General features: G+C 41.1%; 1 protein-coding gene across 6 annotated transcripts in view; it reads right to left on the bottom strand.

Moving 5' to 3' along the window:
* Positions 1-15,858, bottom strand: part of qkia (QKI, KH domain containing, RNA binding a) — an 83,995-nt gene that overhangs the window by 38,404 nt on the left and 29,733 nt on the right. For all 6 annotated transcript variants that reach the window (XM_062440456.1, XM_062440460.1, XM_062440457.1 and 3 more), the window contains exon 3: positions 5,406-5,522. In XM_062440456.1, coding sequence (XP_062296440.1) covers positions 5,406-5,522 — 117 coding nt within the window. The remainder of the gene's footprint in view (positions 1-5,405; positions 5,523-15,858) is intronic.

Genomic DNA, 15,858 nt, shown 5'->3' with positions numbered 1-15,858 from the left:
CTACTGGTGCTTTCACAAAATATTTACATAATGAGATTTTTTTATAAATAACCATCAATAATGTGGATATAAAGACTAAGTGGGTAAAGGAAAGTAATTAAACAGCTAGAAAAGTCTGGTAAATTCAGAAAATTACATGACATAACTGCAGCTGTTAAAACCAGGAAAAGACAACACATATGCCATATCATGATATCACATTATTCAAAAATCTAAGGAATCATCATAACTTCTTTAGGGTAACTTAATAATTGGAGTAAGACTGAACAGATTCACCAAAAATAGCCAAGAGTTCAAGTAAAGTATGACTTATTAATGCTTAGAGATTTTGATCAACTCCAGAGATTGCTTTGGATTAGATTACTGTTTCTAAAAATAAACCACAATTTCAAATGTAAGCTCTAAATTAAAAAGGGTTGAGGATAACAGATGGCAGTCCTGAACAGGTCAATCTCATGATTCCTCTGTGTGGAAAACGATATCACGCTTCAGCTTACAAGCTTCTACTAAGTATGATATAAATGATAGCGCCAGTAAAACATATTTCCAGCCAATAGGCCCCCCGAGGAACACTAAGTAATACCTGGACAGTGCTCTGCTTTTTCCTCATCAACATAATAGCTCACTGTAACTCTTAATAAAGCAGGGACGAGCTTGCAGCTGCACTGTAATCAAAAACCAAGAGATGAGAAAAGCTCCAACCTAACCTTTAAACAAAACAAGCGGGCCTGCTGCAGTGCCAACAGTCCAATCAAGTTTAAGATATTGATTGTCAATGTCACACATTAGTTCTTAAGCAATGAAGCGGGGGAGCTGTGCTGTGGCATTGTTTACTGGCTGGCAAAAGTTAAAAGTGCAAGCCTGGGGCCTAATCTGTTCTGCAAGTGCCCATGCTGATACCACAATTTTAGCTATTATGTGTCAGCACAATCAGCAAAAAAACAAAAAAAATAACAAATACAAATCAGAGCACATACATTTGATATAGAGCAATTATCAAAGAGCAAGTCTGAGAGGATACTCAGTGGGGCTCAAACTAAACCGGCTGTCTGTGATGCTGACTGCAATATGACACTGTGTGGTAGCCAAAATAGAATTAGGGAATTGTTTTCGCGAAAGGGACGGAAATCCCTATTCTACTTGTTCAGCAGTCGATAGGACGAACCTGTAATTTAATTGCTACTGTTCCTGCTGTTGTTTTGCATTAAGAATGACTGCAAGAGTGAAAACCAGAGAGACTCAAGCTGCCACATTAGATGAATGTTAAACAGGAATAAGGCTCCAGGAAAAGTCCTTTTTCCTTCCCAGTGGTTATACAATAATCATCAAAAAAACAAAACAACGTAGCATGCATGCTTTATACCTTTGGGCAGCATCTAAAGACTTGACAAGATTTAACAACAAACTAAGAATAAGTCCCCAAGTACAAGAGACTGGGAGGAGGGGTGAGTGTAGTGAAGTCATAGACACCTTAAAAGAAGTGCTCTCGAAGGAATTAGTGTGTGATCCATCCTGTCGGAACAAATGTGTCTAAGGGTTAGGGTTAGGGTTACAGAAATATTCTCGCGCTTCAGAGTGTCAAGTACAGTCTGGGGACAGGTTATTATCCTACTTTAGTCTCCCCGGTTTCCTCCTATTTAAAGTAAACGTCAAGTCCCGCCCACAAACAGGTGGCCTTTCATACTGTGTTTATGACTGCAAAATAAATACATACATAAACATACAGTCCCCCCCCCCTCTCTCTCCATATTATAAGATAAACAGCCATCTAGTATGAATAAAATGTTATCATATTTATGGCTGCTAAATTATGAGGAATGACTGTATTCTGTGCCTACGTCACTGAGATAAATTTGTTATCATTCAACAACAACTTTATACTTTTCTTTGAATATGAACAGTAAACCCCACAGTGAAAGAAACCCTTAACTGAAGGGTGGACATCCCTGACCATGAACATTACCACATTTCTCCCTTCACCTGTTTCCTTTCTGCTTATTTTCTATTGAGCTGCTTTTCTTCTCTTGCCATTGTTCTTTATTTCAATCTGCCTCTCTCTCCCTCTATCAGTCTCTGCTCCACTCTCTCCCACTGCGTAGCTCCAGTGAGCTGACTCCCCGTCAGGCAGTGCGGCCCAGGAGGGAGCAACCAGCTGAATTATTGAGAGCATAAAAACGCTGCCGCTAATGGATCCTGAATAAACACACTAGCTAAGCTGCTGCCGCGGCTTCCTCTGCCTCCACAGAGCATCAAGCTGAAAATACTGAGGTTGAGGATGCAGCGACTGGAGGCTAAGGCTGTGGCTTTGTCTGGGGCTGAGCCACAATTATGTCACACCTGGGTCACCAAAAAGCTTTTGGGATACAGTCAACTAACCTGTGACTGATTCTTGTGATTTACTGACAGTGGAGACAGCGAGGAATGCAAAAACTAGCAGACTATATTGACTGTTTTTTGTTTTTTTGTTCTCAACTATTGGATGGACTGCCATGGAATTTTCTACAGATATTAAAGGTCTCTGCAGGATGAATTGTAATGACTTGAATTGCATGAAGATGTGTAATGACAATAAAATAAATAACTATTAAAAAAACAATTAAAAACAACATGTAAGCGTATATTCAACTTGAATGAAGAAAAAGGTTGAAATATACATATACATGTGCTGCTCGGCACATATGGGACAACCTATATACCGATACCAATATATCTGTGATAGGCCAACATCGGCTGATAATTTGACTGACTCTAGTACAAATTATTGTACAGATATTGATTGTTCACAGAAAATATTCTAATGACTAAGGTGACCCTATGACTTTTCCACTTGCGTTTTCACAGCAACTGGGTGGATTCATGTGAAACTTGGTTCAGACATTCATGGTCATCAGAGGATAAATTATGATGATAATCATCTGACCTGATCAGATTGTGAACGTAGTAAACATTACACCTGGTAAACATCAACATGCTAACATTATTATTATGGACATGTTAAGCATGCTGATGTGAACATTTAACTCAAAGCACTGTAGCACATAAATACAAGCTCACAGAGCTGCTAGTGTGGCTATAGATTCTTACAGTGTCTACACAGTCTGTGTAACAAAAGCAGCATGCAGAGCAGCAGCAGCTACAGTCCTCAGTCTGTCTTCAAAAGGAGGCGTTCAGGCACAGCACTGAATGTGGGTCACCCACGTTTGGCAGTGCTCAGAGCCCATAACACAATCACTGTCGTTATGCACATGAAAAAGAAGAAAATAGACTTGAGGGGGGAAAATACGCTTTGGGTCATGTTTACACATGTAAATTGTCAATGAAATGTGAGCCAACGTGCGGCCTGAGTAAACAGTTGGATTGATTTTTTTTTTTAAAAGAGCATATCTATTTTGTCAGACTCACATGAGATGGACAACTGAAAAGTGCAGCTGAAATGCTTTCTGTGTAGACAAAGTGTAAGTCTTGTTTCATTATCTTTTCTCCTGCTTAAGATGCCCGTTGAGTTTTCTGGTAAACACACAAAAGTTATGTTTACACTGGGTATTAGACACCAAAATGCATTGTGTATCCTCATCCGGCATTGTTTATGTTATATATATATATATATATATATATATATATATATATATATATATATATATATATATATATACATATATATAGATATATGCAAAAAAATAAAAAATAAAAAAAATTTAAAAATGTTTAAAGAGTCTGTTGCCTTTACCTCTTTCCAGTACTTGAACTTTATACCTGCTATAAACAACCACTGCAGTATCAGCCAAATATTTAAAACATTAGGGTTTGTTCCCTTAATTCCATGTCAAAACACTGGGCAAAGAAATGGTTTGTCTGTATTTTGGTATAAATGTTTACCTGTATTGGATCTTTTTTAGTGCTGTAACGGCACAAGGCCTTTGACAGTTCCTGTCAGAGGGCCACAGAAAAACAAAACGGCACACATCATTAAATTCTAAGATAGTAAAAGATTATGAAGGTAATAAAAAAATGTATGTAATTAGATTAAACGTATAAAATTGTGTGCGTGTGTGTGTTTGCACATGCTTGAGTGTGTTCACTCCCATTCAACTACTGCTGGATCTAATTCCAAAGAAAGAGCCATAGCAGAGTGTGTTCGTCTTGTTCAGTGATAATGAACACACTCCGAGGGAAATAAGAAGGGATCAAAATTAAAACACAAATTGGGGAGCCATAAAAAAGAACAAGGGAGGAAAATGTTGGCCCTGCAGCAAACTGGCTTTTAAGATTATGACTCATCTGAAAGTTTATTTACATCTGTGTGTATGTTTGTGTTACAGTGCACGTTCATGAGGACTGTGTGACTTTGAGTGTGTGTAGAGGAGGTGATTCCCATACCAAGAGGGATGAAATCCACTTCTTTGGTTTAGGTAAAATGCATTGTAATACAGCACCACTGCCTGGCAAAGCAGAGCAACTGGAAGGTAGATGCAAAAGAAAAACAATGACAATGAAGATAAGAGATTAAAAAGGAGTCACCTAATGAAGAAGAAGAAAAAAAACAGAAAAAAATAGCTGCAGGCAGCCATTGCAGGAGTGTTTGAGGTGCACAGATGCTTGCAATGTCACTTATTTCAAAACTGTCAATATATCCTCACAACAGTTTAAACAGCACGACCGAACCTGATCTATCAGGTCACTTTGAAACCTTCGGAGGGTGCCTGCAAGTTGCTGTTGCTGTAGCATATACCGTTCAAGTCTTATTGTTTTGTCTGCTTTGGATGGATGTTAGTAGTTTGGTGTATGAAAATTCAATTCAAACGCAGACAGCTAAAATCTGCTTGTAGAGTTAAAACACTTCCTACTGCACAGTTGACGGGAGAGCAGTGCAATACATGCCAGGAAAACTTGGTTTGACAGACTGTCATTATTATTATTTTGTGGTAAAGTCAGTCTGGATTTTGAAAATGCTCTGACGTGGCTTGAAAGGTCAAAACACACTGTGCAGTATTTTGCAAAAATACAGAATTTTCGATAAAATGATGCAAAAAGTTCACCTCTAGGATCACCGTGTATGTACACACACATTAGCCTTTTATATTTTCAACCTCAGCTCAGTGGGTCCAGAAATAGAGGTTGCCCCTGGCCTGCTGTACTTTCCACTGCATAGCGTTTTGCATACAGATCAGATGTCAAAATGCGCGTGTGTCCACCTCATGTTTCTACAGAGCTAGTGGGATGTTTCTATGCGACAGCAGTTCATGTTATTGTGCAATATCTCAAAGACAGGAGCTAAAATCTTTCGGAGAAAAAAGTGGCAAGAGGTGAACTTGAGGGATTTTATTTTTTATTTGAGTAAATAGACTCTATTGAGTGGTATTGTGATAAAAAAAAACAAAATGCATAAAACACACTGATGAGCTTACCTTCTTTTTGTCTCTCATGGAGCTCTTGCCTCGCACCATGATTTTGCATCCCGTCTCTGCTTCCAACTGTTTGGCTGTGAGTCCCCGAGGGCCAAGGATTCTCCCCACAAAGTTATACTGCAGACACAGAGACAGAAGCAAACTGATGAGTTCAAAAGGTGAAGACACGATGTAAGACATTTAAATCTCCTTAACAGATAAGAATATTTCACATCATAAGACAACACTGTAAATTATTCATGAGCAATAAAAAATGTTGAATTTATTGATTGTTATACTCCATCTTGAATTCACTCAATACAGACACACTATACAGACTATTTTCCAAGGAGGTTCCAGAAAACATGAACATCTCTACCTCCACAACTACACACATCTGCACGTCACTTTCTATCTTTGCAGGACAAAAAGACAGTGACCCCCTACCAGCCACGGTCTTTCCTCTGTGCCACTTTAAGACATGTAACCTGCAACATTGCTAATTAGCTACATAGAGCTTTTTTTTTCTCCTCACCATGGTGGAAAAACTGCAGGACAACATAATGTGCTAGAACAAAACGTCAAGGAAGAAGAGTGTATCAAGGGGAAAATGGAGTATGAAGGGTGTTGAGAGGTGAGGTTGTGTGCTTGACACAATTTTCTTATCGAGGCCCCCTTTCACTTGTGAGTGGCTTTGCAGCTTTGTACCAAAAGGAAACGTATTTACCAAGGTAATCCTCTCCACTTGAAACTGGCTTCCAACAGGATAAAGGGAAAATGTGTTGAAATAATCCAAAACAATTTTCAACCAAAATAAAAACAGAAGGGAAGGAGGAGAGCTGGGGAGAGGGGGGAGCACAGTGACGCATAAAGAGGGGAAACAAACCACCCGTGTTTAAACGGCACACACAGCGGCTGGTTGGAGAGCATGATGGGTACACGATCTCTGACACTATTAAAACGTGATATTTTTAGTCGCGCAAAATTCCCAATCCTGAAATATTCAAATACTCTCTGGCATAGTGTGAAACTTTCCTTGACAATCACAGGCACAACTGTTCGTCTCTTGAGCTATGACAATGAGCCGTGACAACGTCGCATTAAATTCTTAAACGCAGTCACATCTGCTTACGCACTCCACTGCACCAGTGCCTCTGCAAAATCCAAAAGGCCATCAAAGAAGTCACATTTAATTACAGAGGAATTACAAATTTAACGCGATGTTGGTGTTTTTTCCCCTAAACTACGTGAACAAACACTGGTGAGGAGAGTCAATAACTCCCGGCTGTTGTTTTCCTCGTCCCCGTCACTGGGCTCGCCTGCGTCCGTAGCCTGTCTCTGGCAGGAAAGACACACCCCGTGGCTGCAGAGATGCTGGAGTCCCTGTGGACGATCATAGCATGCAGCTACACGGCCTTTACCAGCGTGTTTCTTTTGTCACAAGGCAACTGTCTGTTTGGTTCACTCTAAATCCAGGGAACTGGTGCAGGGGCTATTTGTGAGAGTGTGCGCGCCCACTGAAGGATGTGGGGGCACCTGTCCTCGGAGGTCAGCCACCAACCATGCACACTGGCATGACACACACACACACACACACACACACACACACACACACACACACACACACACACACACACACACACACACACACACACACACACACACACACACACACACACACACACACACACACACACACACACACACACACACACACACACACACACACACACACACACACACACACACAAAGCCTCAAGGAACACAGGAGAGAGCTGTCTATCTGCATCATGCTACCCGCTGCAGACAAGAATGAACCCCGAGCTTTGGGCATTATGGTGGTTTGGAGGTAGTCTCTCTCACACAAACACACAAACAACCCTTTATGCTGAAGCTACAGAGACAATATTCAGGGAGGAGTTTTATGGCCGACCCTGCCAGCAATTGCAGTACCATAAAAAATGCTAAAACACAAAATGTAAACACCCACAAGGTTAAACAAGGGTTTCTGAATTCATATTTAGTTTTAAGACACTATACTATCTCTATACTATCCTCCATCAGTCCTATTCCCATTAGCTTTACACACCATGATATATATATATATATATATATATATATATTAAATACACATATGAATTGCAGAACAAGTCCTAGATGTCAAGATTAAAGCACGGGAAAAAGTATATCTGATTCAAAATGTGAGATGGTCGCTTTGTGGAAAATTCCCCAAATGATACAGAAAAAGCGTTTTAATATTTCATTCTCTGCCCTTCTCTCACTTTGTCGCTAATACCGCTCTCTCAATCTCTGACAGTCGAAGGTGTTCTCTGTGGACATGAATATGTTGATGACAATTGCACTTGACAGAGAGCAGGGGCCTGATGGAGGAAAGCTGAGAGAAATAAAAGAAAGAAAAGGTTAAAGAAATGATGACACAAGAGCAGAGGGAGGAAAAGTCACGAATGTCATGTTTTTTCCAGAAGTCACGGGGGCCATTATGAGCAAGAACCCTGCCGCCACTTTTTCACAGCTTTCCCACTCCAGATCTGGGAAGGGCGCACAGGGATAAAAGGTTATATGTGAGAGCGTGTGTGCGTGTGTGTGTGTGTGTGGCTGAGATTTTATGGTGACCCCCCTCTCCGATATGGAGTAAGAACTTGTGGGTGGAGGCTGATGTGTGGGTGTCAAGTCTGCTTCTAACGATGACAGGCATGTGCTCAAACACACACACACATACACAGAGAGGGCAGGGCCCAGCACATAACAGGCGTTGTGGCTGTCCAAGCACTCACCACAAGTTTCACTCATACAGACGCATCACTCATGGGATAAGATCACTTGTTTATAAGCATGTGACCACAGTCTGGAGCTGTAACAAAGTCAAACTGCCTTGTTCTATTAAAACCTTGAAAGTCACAATGTAACTCCACAGTGAATGAAAGCCAAAATTGTCTCTGATGGAATTAAGCTAAATGTTTTTTAACTGTAGTGGATGCCTCTCTCTCTCTGTGTTCCCTGGCTTCCTGCTCTGCTTTGAGGGTTTGACATTCTTCTCGTGGATGCTGATATGCTGTTAGAAAAGGCGACCTCCATTTTAAGCCACTGGAATGTAGAGACAATAGAGAGCCAAGCGGGTAAGTTATCAGAAGGGTACAGGGCCATTGAGCCTGCCAGGAACTCCACTCAGTACAGCCAGAGGAGTAGGATGGATACAGCGCCCTCCCTGCCAAACACACCATCTGCTCTTCACCTCTTGCTAAAGTATCTAGCCTCCTCTGCATCTACTAAAATAAAATTTAAAAGAATCTAATTTAGAGACTGAGGTCTTTAAAAAAATGTAACGTCTGGGAGCTGCCATAGCTTTTTTGGCTGTTCGCCAAAGCTTTACACCCTTCACGGGCCCTTGAAGCAGTCGCTAGTGACGGGGGAATGCACTATTGTCAAAAGGCTGGAAATTTGAACATAATAACAAAAAAGGTGTCCAAGCAAAATTGATACATTGATGACATTTTCTCTGTTGCTGCCTGTTTTTTCTATGATACACACAGAGCTATACTCTATTCTGAGTTGAACAAATCAAATGCAAGAAAAAGTAGTATATCTTCCAGCTCTGTTTAATCCAAGCACCCCGGTCAACATCCATCTGCTGAACACAATATATGCAGAAACTATGCATTTTGCTGACTTGGAAACTCCCAGCAGTGTCTTTTTTTCTTTGTATCTTTGTTGCGCTCTCCCATTTCCTCTGCTCATTTACAGCATTAGGAGATTAGAGGCACTGGGACCGTTGGTGGACAACGCTCTCCTGTTTCCGTCTCATTTTATCTCTGTTTTTCTCCAAGTTCAAAACACACAAATACAGAGAAACACATACAGTACGTATACAAACACAAAATGACAGACAGACAGACACACACAAACTTACACATGCACACAAAGCCCCCTTCAGGACAAGGGCTTACACTGACATTAAAGGGCCTTTGTTTAGCCCCAGTTATCGCTACTCCACAGGCGAGTTGTGATGTGTGCATATCTACGTCTCTGCTGCTGTGTGTTTATGAATTTGTCTGCGTGAAACCACAATGTATGGTATGAACTCTTGCAGACACCCAAGGTACCCAAAGCTGATCGTCGCATGGGTTTGAGTGTTCGTGCATTGTGGTTTGTTTTTGTTTGAGCTACTATGAAACAACAGCGGTCGCACCAACAATGCTCAAAGAAGCAGAACAATTGTTCCTTTGACGGCGTTTGTTTGTGGTGGTGGGGAGACAGGAAATGAGATCATGCTGAGGGCTCCGGCTGTGTGCACGCAGGGCTTATCGAGGAGCCGGGGCCAGGCCGGGAGGAGAATACCAATCACTTATTAGGCGGCCTTTGCTGAGCTTATGAAAATGAGGAACGGTTCATTCTGTGTAATGTATCAAAAGCAAGGTGGAACTGCCATCTCTCTTCTGCTTTCTATCTTCACTCCTCCTCTCACTCAGTTGAACCTTCCCCCTAATGTTACAGAGTGTCCTTGTGAAACTGCTCACACCGAAGTAATAGCTAACCATTTATCACAGAAAAGATCTTCTGTTTTAATTCACTTCACGTTGCAGCATTTTCACATAGGGTGCAGAGTTGACCACTGCTCTTGATTACCAAAAATCACCTCACTTCTTCCTTCCACTCCTCTTTACTGCTCCCCTCATTTCTATATTCATTCATAGCTTGTGGAAACTGAGCAGGCTTCCTTTCCCGCTTTGTCTTAGTACACAGGATCTTGGCTATCCTCTTCTTGCATATCTGTCATCCAGCTGTAGTACAAGGGCCATCCACAGCACAAACCGATGTTTCTCTCAGACTACACACAAACTCACAAGCGACCAGCTGGCTTCTCACCTCTCATCGCTCATTTATCTTTGGGGCGGAAACGTCCAATCGCTCAATTAATCTATCTTACTTACTTTGGCTGTGTGGCCCGATACTTACAACCGACACGTATACAAACACACAGCAGCTCCATGTCGGACAAAAGGAATGTGGAGATTAAGAGCAGACAGGTTCCTCACTTACAACAGTTTACATGCTTGATCTACAGTAAGGACAGAAGAGGTAAAGGCGAGGGAAGACTGAAAATTTAACATAGATTTCGATGGTGACATTTTCGCCTAAAAGCCCTATAGACTTCAAAGTTCTCTTCTCAGCACATCAAGCATTTAGTGCCTAATCCATGGCTCCTTAGATAATTCTGTTTGGGTTTATTTTGGGGTTGCAGGCAGGGTGGAAATAAAGAGAAGGGAAGACGAGAGAGAGAGAGAGAGATGGAAAGCGTAAAGATTGATGTTAGCTGAAACCTGAGTGAAGGAAGCGCAGAGCAGCAGTGTTGGTGAACTTTTAGATAAGCGAGCAGCAGAAGGAGAAAAAAAAACATCATGAGCAGGAAGATGCTAAATAACATCCGGTCTCTCCCGCAGTGTTCATTTGAGCGTTAGTTAATCAGCATAAGTCAATAGAAGACTGCCCTTTGACAAAGCTGTGGCACAATGCTGCCCATGCTGTGCTGTTTATCCGCAACCCTATCATGGACAGAGGGGGAAACAGTATCTAATTTAGATTGGTCACATCTGGCCAACACCCAATGCTTTTAATAGAGCATAGCGTTAGTTCAAGCAGGGCACTGAGGTCGCACTTGCATCAGCTCAGCTTTTTCCCTTATGCTTTGTCATCTTTTTGACATGACTGCCATGTTTGTCTTGATTAAAGGACACATAGAAAGGAAAATAAAAACAAAAAAATTGCGATAGACTGAAAAGTGATTTTATGGTTATATTACATATTATCTTTTTGAATTTATGATATGATCATTTAATTCCCATTTATTTATTTTTTAACTCTCAGAGATCAATGTAAATATTCGTCTAAAAACAAAAAAATAGAAAACCTACATTAGTGGGATATATATTATATAAGCATACACAAGGTCCATGGTGCAGCCTTTGATCCCTGTGTGGATAACCTGCTTCTTTTGTCTTTCAGGTTTGCCCCTCTGCCTCTCAGCGTAACCACTGCAGAGACGGACGGGCCAAGGAAGCACGAGGCATCATTCACTTACAGTGTACAAGCACAAGATGGTATTATTGGGGCAATCATTAGCATTAGTGCAGTTATAAATACACATCTAACAGCTTACACTGTTGCCCTTCATCGTGTTAACTGACTACAGCAAATAGAGTCCTCTCTGCTTAAATTATCATTGTAATTACCCTTCTCATCAAATAGCTAACTATAAAACCATCCGTTCATCAAATTATCATCATCACGCATGGTTGGATTGCTAGAGATATCAAAATCCCCCACTCTGCTGCTCTCACAGTGAGAAGAGTAAGGTGAGGTGTTGGGCGGTACGTTTTCCAGGACTGGTAATGACTTAAGGGGGTCAGAAGGATATCAGGAGCTGGCATGATAAGCGATGACACCCTCATGGGAACAAGCTTAATGACTTTCCCTGTGCAGGGAACTGGCTGATTTGGCCGAGCAATTTTACTGCAGTGAAACAAAAAAGGTCCAGGACATCCTGTCTGCTCAAACCACCACAGAGGCTTTTTTTTGTACCCTCAAATCTGTGTGCCTGGCAGGGGAAGTGAAGCATCATGGGGCAATGAGGCGATTTTTCCAACCTCTCTAAAACCTGACAAAGTAAGGACACAAGTTTAAAAAAAAAAAAAAAAAAAAATCTTATGTGTGTATTTGTGCTCATCATTTCCTGTTTTACTTTTCTATTTCTTTATTCTGTAAAAATCATTTAAAAAGGTTAAAATTTAAGTTTGTGAGGACCTTTTTTTCTAGCTTTAATACAATGATGTCCTGTCTTTTATAACTACTTGTACAGAACCAATATTGATCAATCTATCCAGTCATAATGTTCCACTGGAATAATCTGGCTTTAAAAAACAGACTAATAACCAAAACATTTCTACAAAATGGAGGATCAAACACCTGTTCCTCTGAGGTTGTTTAGTTTGGTAGTTTGGACACAATGTTTGGAGTGGAAGGGGGTGAAATGGATAGTAGGGGGATTTAACAGGACTCCATTATTGAGGTAAACAACCTAAAGAGACAAACGCGGACGTCCCAGAAACAACGACAGATCTGTATTGCACTGCAGTTTCTACAGAACTATTTATATATGTGATAATTCTCTTCTCTCGGAGCTCTCCAAGCTGGTGAAAGGACTTCAGACAGTCCTGTTTACCGATTGCTCAACAGCTTGCGTCTAACCGAGGCTCCCATTTCAGAGAGTCAGGACAGCAAAGGCGGTGTCCGTGTGCACATTCGTGTGCTCACTCCTGAGCATTCCAACATCCAGTGACCTGCCTGCAATCCGCATGGGCATTTAACTGTTGGCAAATAAAACTACAGAGGGAATAAAGTGGAGACAGAGACAAACTTAAAAGACATGTCACACATCCTATCAGATGCCTGAAGGTCAACGGAAATGACATGCTGAGCTGTCAGTCATCTGCCTATCAATGTGTGCGTGAGTGTGCGCTGGGAGGAGAAGCGGAGCCACAGATAGCATTTAATTGAAGGTTGAAGTTATCAGATAGCCTGCGACTCAGCTGTCAGTCAAGATGCAGTCACCACGGTGATGCTTCACAGCGCTCTGCACCACTGACGACATCGGGAAATGGCTGACTTTGAAGAACGGGGAGGGAGTGAGCAGACAGACGCACAGGCAGACGGGATGATAGAGACACAGACACAAACACGTTTACAGACAGATGTGGAGCACACAGGCAAGTACACACAGGCCAGAAGAGGGACACACTTAAGGGAATTAGAGTAGAGGCGTGCTGGCAAGGCAAGTTATTTTGGTAGAATTGACATGCTGCACTGCATCCAGGCACCAAGACAATCTAATTTTCTACTGGTGAAACCAGAGCAGGGGACATGTAGGTGAGACAGAGAAAGGCCCATAGAGCGAGTGTGACCTCAGTGGAAGGATACGGTGGGTGAGTGGGAGTCTTGCTTTTAATGAAAGTTAAAACTGAGAGGAAGGTAAGTATAATTGCGGCTGAATATGGACAAACAGTATGAATTTGTATGAGACAAATCTTCCATGATGCCAAGTACACTAAACACAGAATTGGACCATCATTCCCAGGTTTCTTGGGAAAATCAAGAATTGCATCATCTAGCCACACACACACTTTTTCAATGGGGGGAATCTGGGAAATCAGATGGAAATGTGAGGGGTCTGCGGGGAATATTTCCCAGTCTAAAAATCATCCTTGCAGTTTGCTCTCATTTTGCAGTGGGGATAGGAATTTACTTTTTTTCTTCCCTTCTTTCCTCTCTCTTTCCTCTCCCTATTTGCCCCCTGATACAACATCATCAAGACTCACACAAGACTGAGACAGATGACTTGTCATGAAGAAGCCAAGAAGTGTTTACAGCATAATCATCTTCAACAGGTAAGTTTTTATTGTATTTTAATAACTGTTCAGTTTACCACCTCTAAAATGTTTAACATGCGTTTGAATCAAAGCATTTGATGTGATGGGAATCACAGCAGGTCTTAACATATCTTTTAATTTTATTTATATATTCAGTGTTTAAATGGTTGTCACCTATTTGTTCTGATAATTAATAATTGTATATTATAAACCATAATTAACCTGCTTTTCTATTTAGCGTTCTGTCATAAGGAGATTACTCTTGAAACTGTAAACTGAGCATTATCTTCATTATATATAAATAATAACACATTCTTAGCCATATTGCCCAGCCCTAGGTGGAATTTATTATTCTAACACAAAGTCACACTTTACGTTAGTTTAAAAATCACATGATAAAACCCCAAGATTCGTATTAACCTCCTTTTGATTTTTGAAAAGAAAAATATGATTTAAGCCAAAAAAATCAATAGTTCTCTATGTGTGCATAATTACAGATGTAATGTTCAGTACTGTGCTCTGTCTTAAACACGTGGACATTAATCTATGAGTTTAAGATTTTTAGTGTGACCAGTTCAGCCGCTGTTCCAGCAGGTATATTTTCTAAGAATAGAGGAGGTAAGAATGGTGAAAATAATCCTATTCAGACCTGCTGCTGATTTCCCCTGGTTCCAATCATCACATCTATATATAACAAAGCTATTTGACATTTTTCTCTTTTCCTGCAGACTTATTGGCCACACTTGGTTGAAGGACTGTGCATGTGTGTACCAAAATAGAGTGAAAAATGTCCAAGTGAAACATGTGTCACTACTGCATCGCTGTTTCTGTATTTTTCTGTGCTCACACATCTTTGTGTTAGTGTGTTTGGATGTGTTTGCTAAGGTCATCAGTGAATCATCTTGGCCACCAGGGGGAAGCCTAATTAATTTAGAAGCTTTCCCGGCAGCTCGTAAACACAATACTGAGTTACAACCCTGCTCTGTGCAGAGCTGCATAGCAAGACCAGCAAAGGACTGAACATGAGGGTCAGCCGAGGATGCCACACTTTTAATAGTTTGTGTGTGTCTCTGTGTGAGAGTCATTCAGCCGGCTTCCTTAAAGCCACAGGTGGCACCGCTCTGCTCCACATTTTCACAGACCTCCCTCACTCTTCCATAAAACGTACATAGCCATTTACAGCATTCACACAAAACCCACCCACGAACACTCACTCACAGACACACTGCACAGTGATGTCAGTGATGAAAAGCATGACTACAGGGGATCCTATAACATAACAGTTAAGAGGTTGTGGCCATATATCTTTAAATATTGATGTTCTACAGAAAATAGAGGGATCTAGTAAGAACACCATAGTATCAGAAGTATCACAGATTATAATTTAAAACTATTTGCTGACCAACAAAATCCAGATAGACAACTTCATATCAAGAAACTGATCCCTCGACCACTTTCTTAAAATGGGGTGTTAATGGATATTATTCCTAATATATACAATACATATGTTAAAGCTGGAGTGCAGGGCTTTTAAAAAGTTACATTGGAGCCATAGCCAAATGAGTTCACACAATACTGATTAAGCCGATCACCACCAGGTAAATCTCTCTATGTATAACTGAGTTTTTAAATCTGGGTGTGACAAAGGTGTGGTTATAAAGGTCAAACTGGTATTTGTTTTACATAAATTACATAAATACCACGCCAATCAAAAAACGAAATCAATTATGCTAAAAGCCAATTAGTGAAGCAAAATAAAGCTATTAGATAAACACACAATAACAGCATGAAGTTCAAATATATGGCTCTCACGGCTAATTGAGGGACAGTCCAAGGACCTGAGGTCCAAGCAGTAGAGATGAAAGGTGAAATACTAGGACAGGGTTGGTTGATTTAGTCTGCACTCTGCGGCTGGGACTGAAGGGTCTGAGGGTCAGCTGGAGCTAAGCTGATCCCAGCCTGTCCCCGGTGCTCTTTATCAAGTCTGTCAGGGGGAAAATGCAATCCACGCCTGGCTGGGCAGTGCCCTGCTC

Source organism: Scomber scombrus, chromosome 19 (genome assembly GCF_963691925.1).
Source record: "Scomber scombrus chromosome 19, fScoSco1.1, whole genome shotgun sequence".
Classification (NCBI taxonomy): Eukaryota; Metazoa; Chordata; class Actinopteri; order Scombriformes; family Scombridae; genus Scomber; species Scomber scombrus.
The sequence above is the reverse complement of the archived record's forward strand: the minus strand, read 5'-3'. Positions and strand labels throughout refer to the sequence as shown.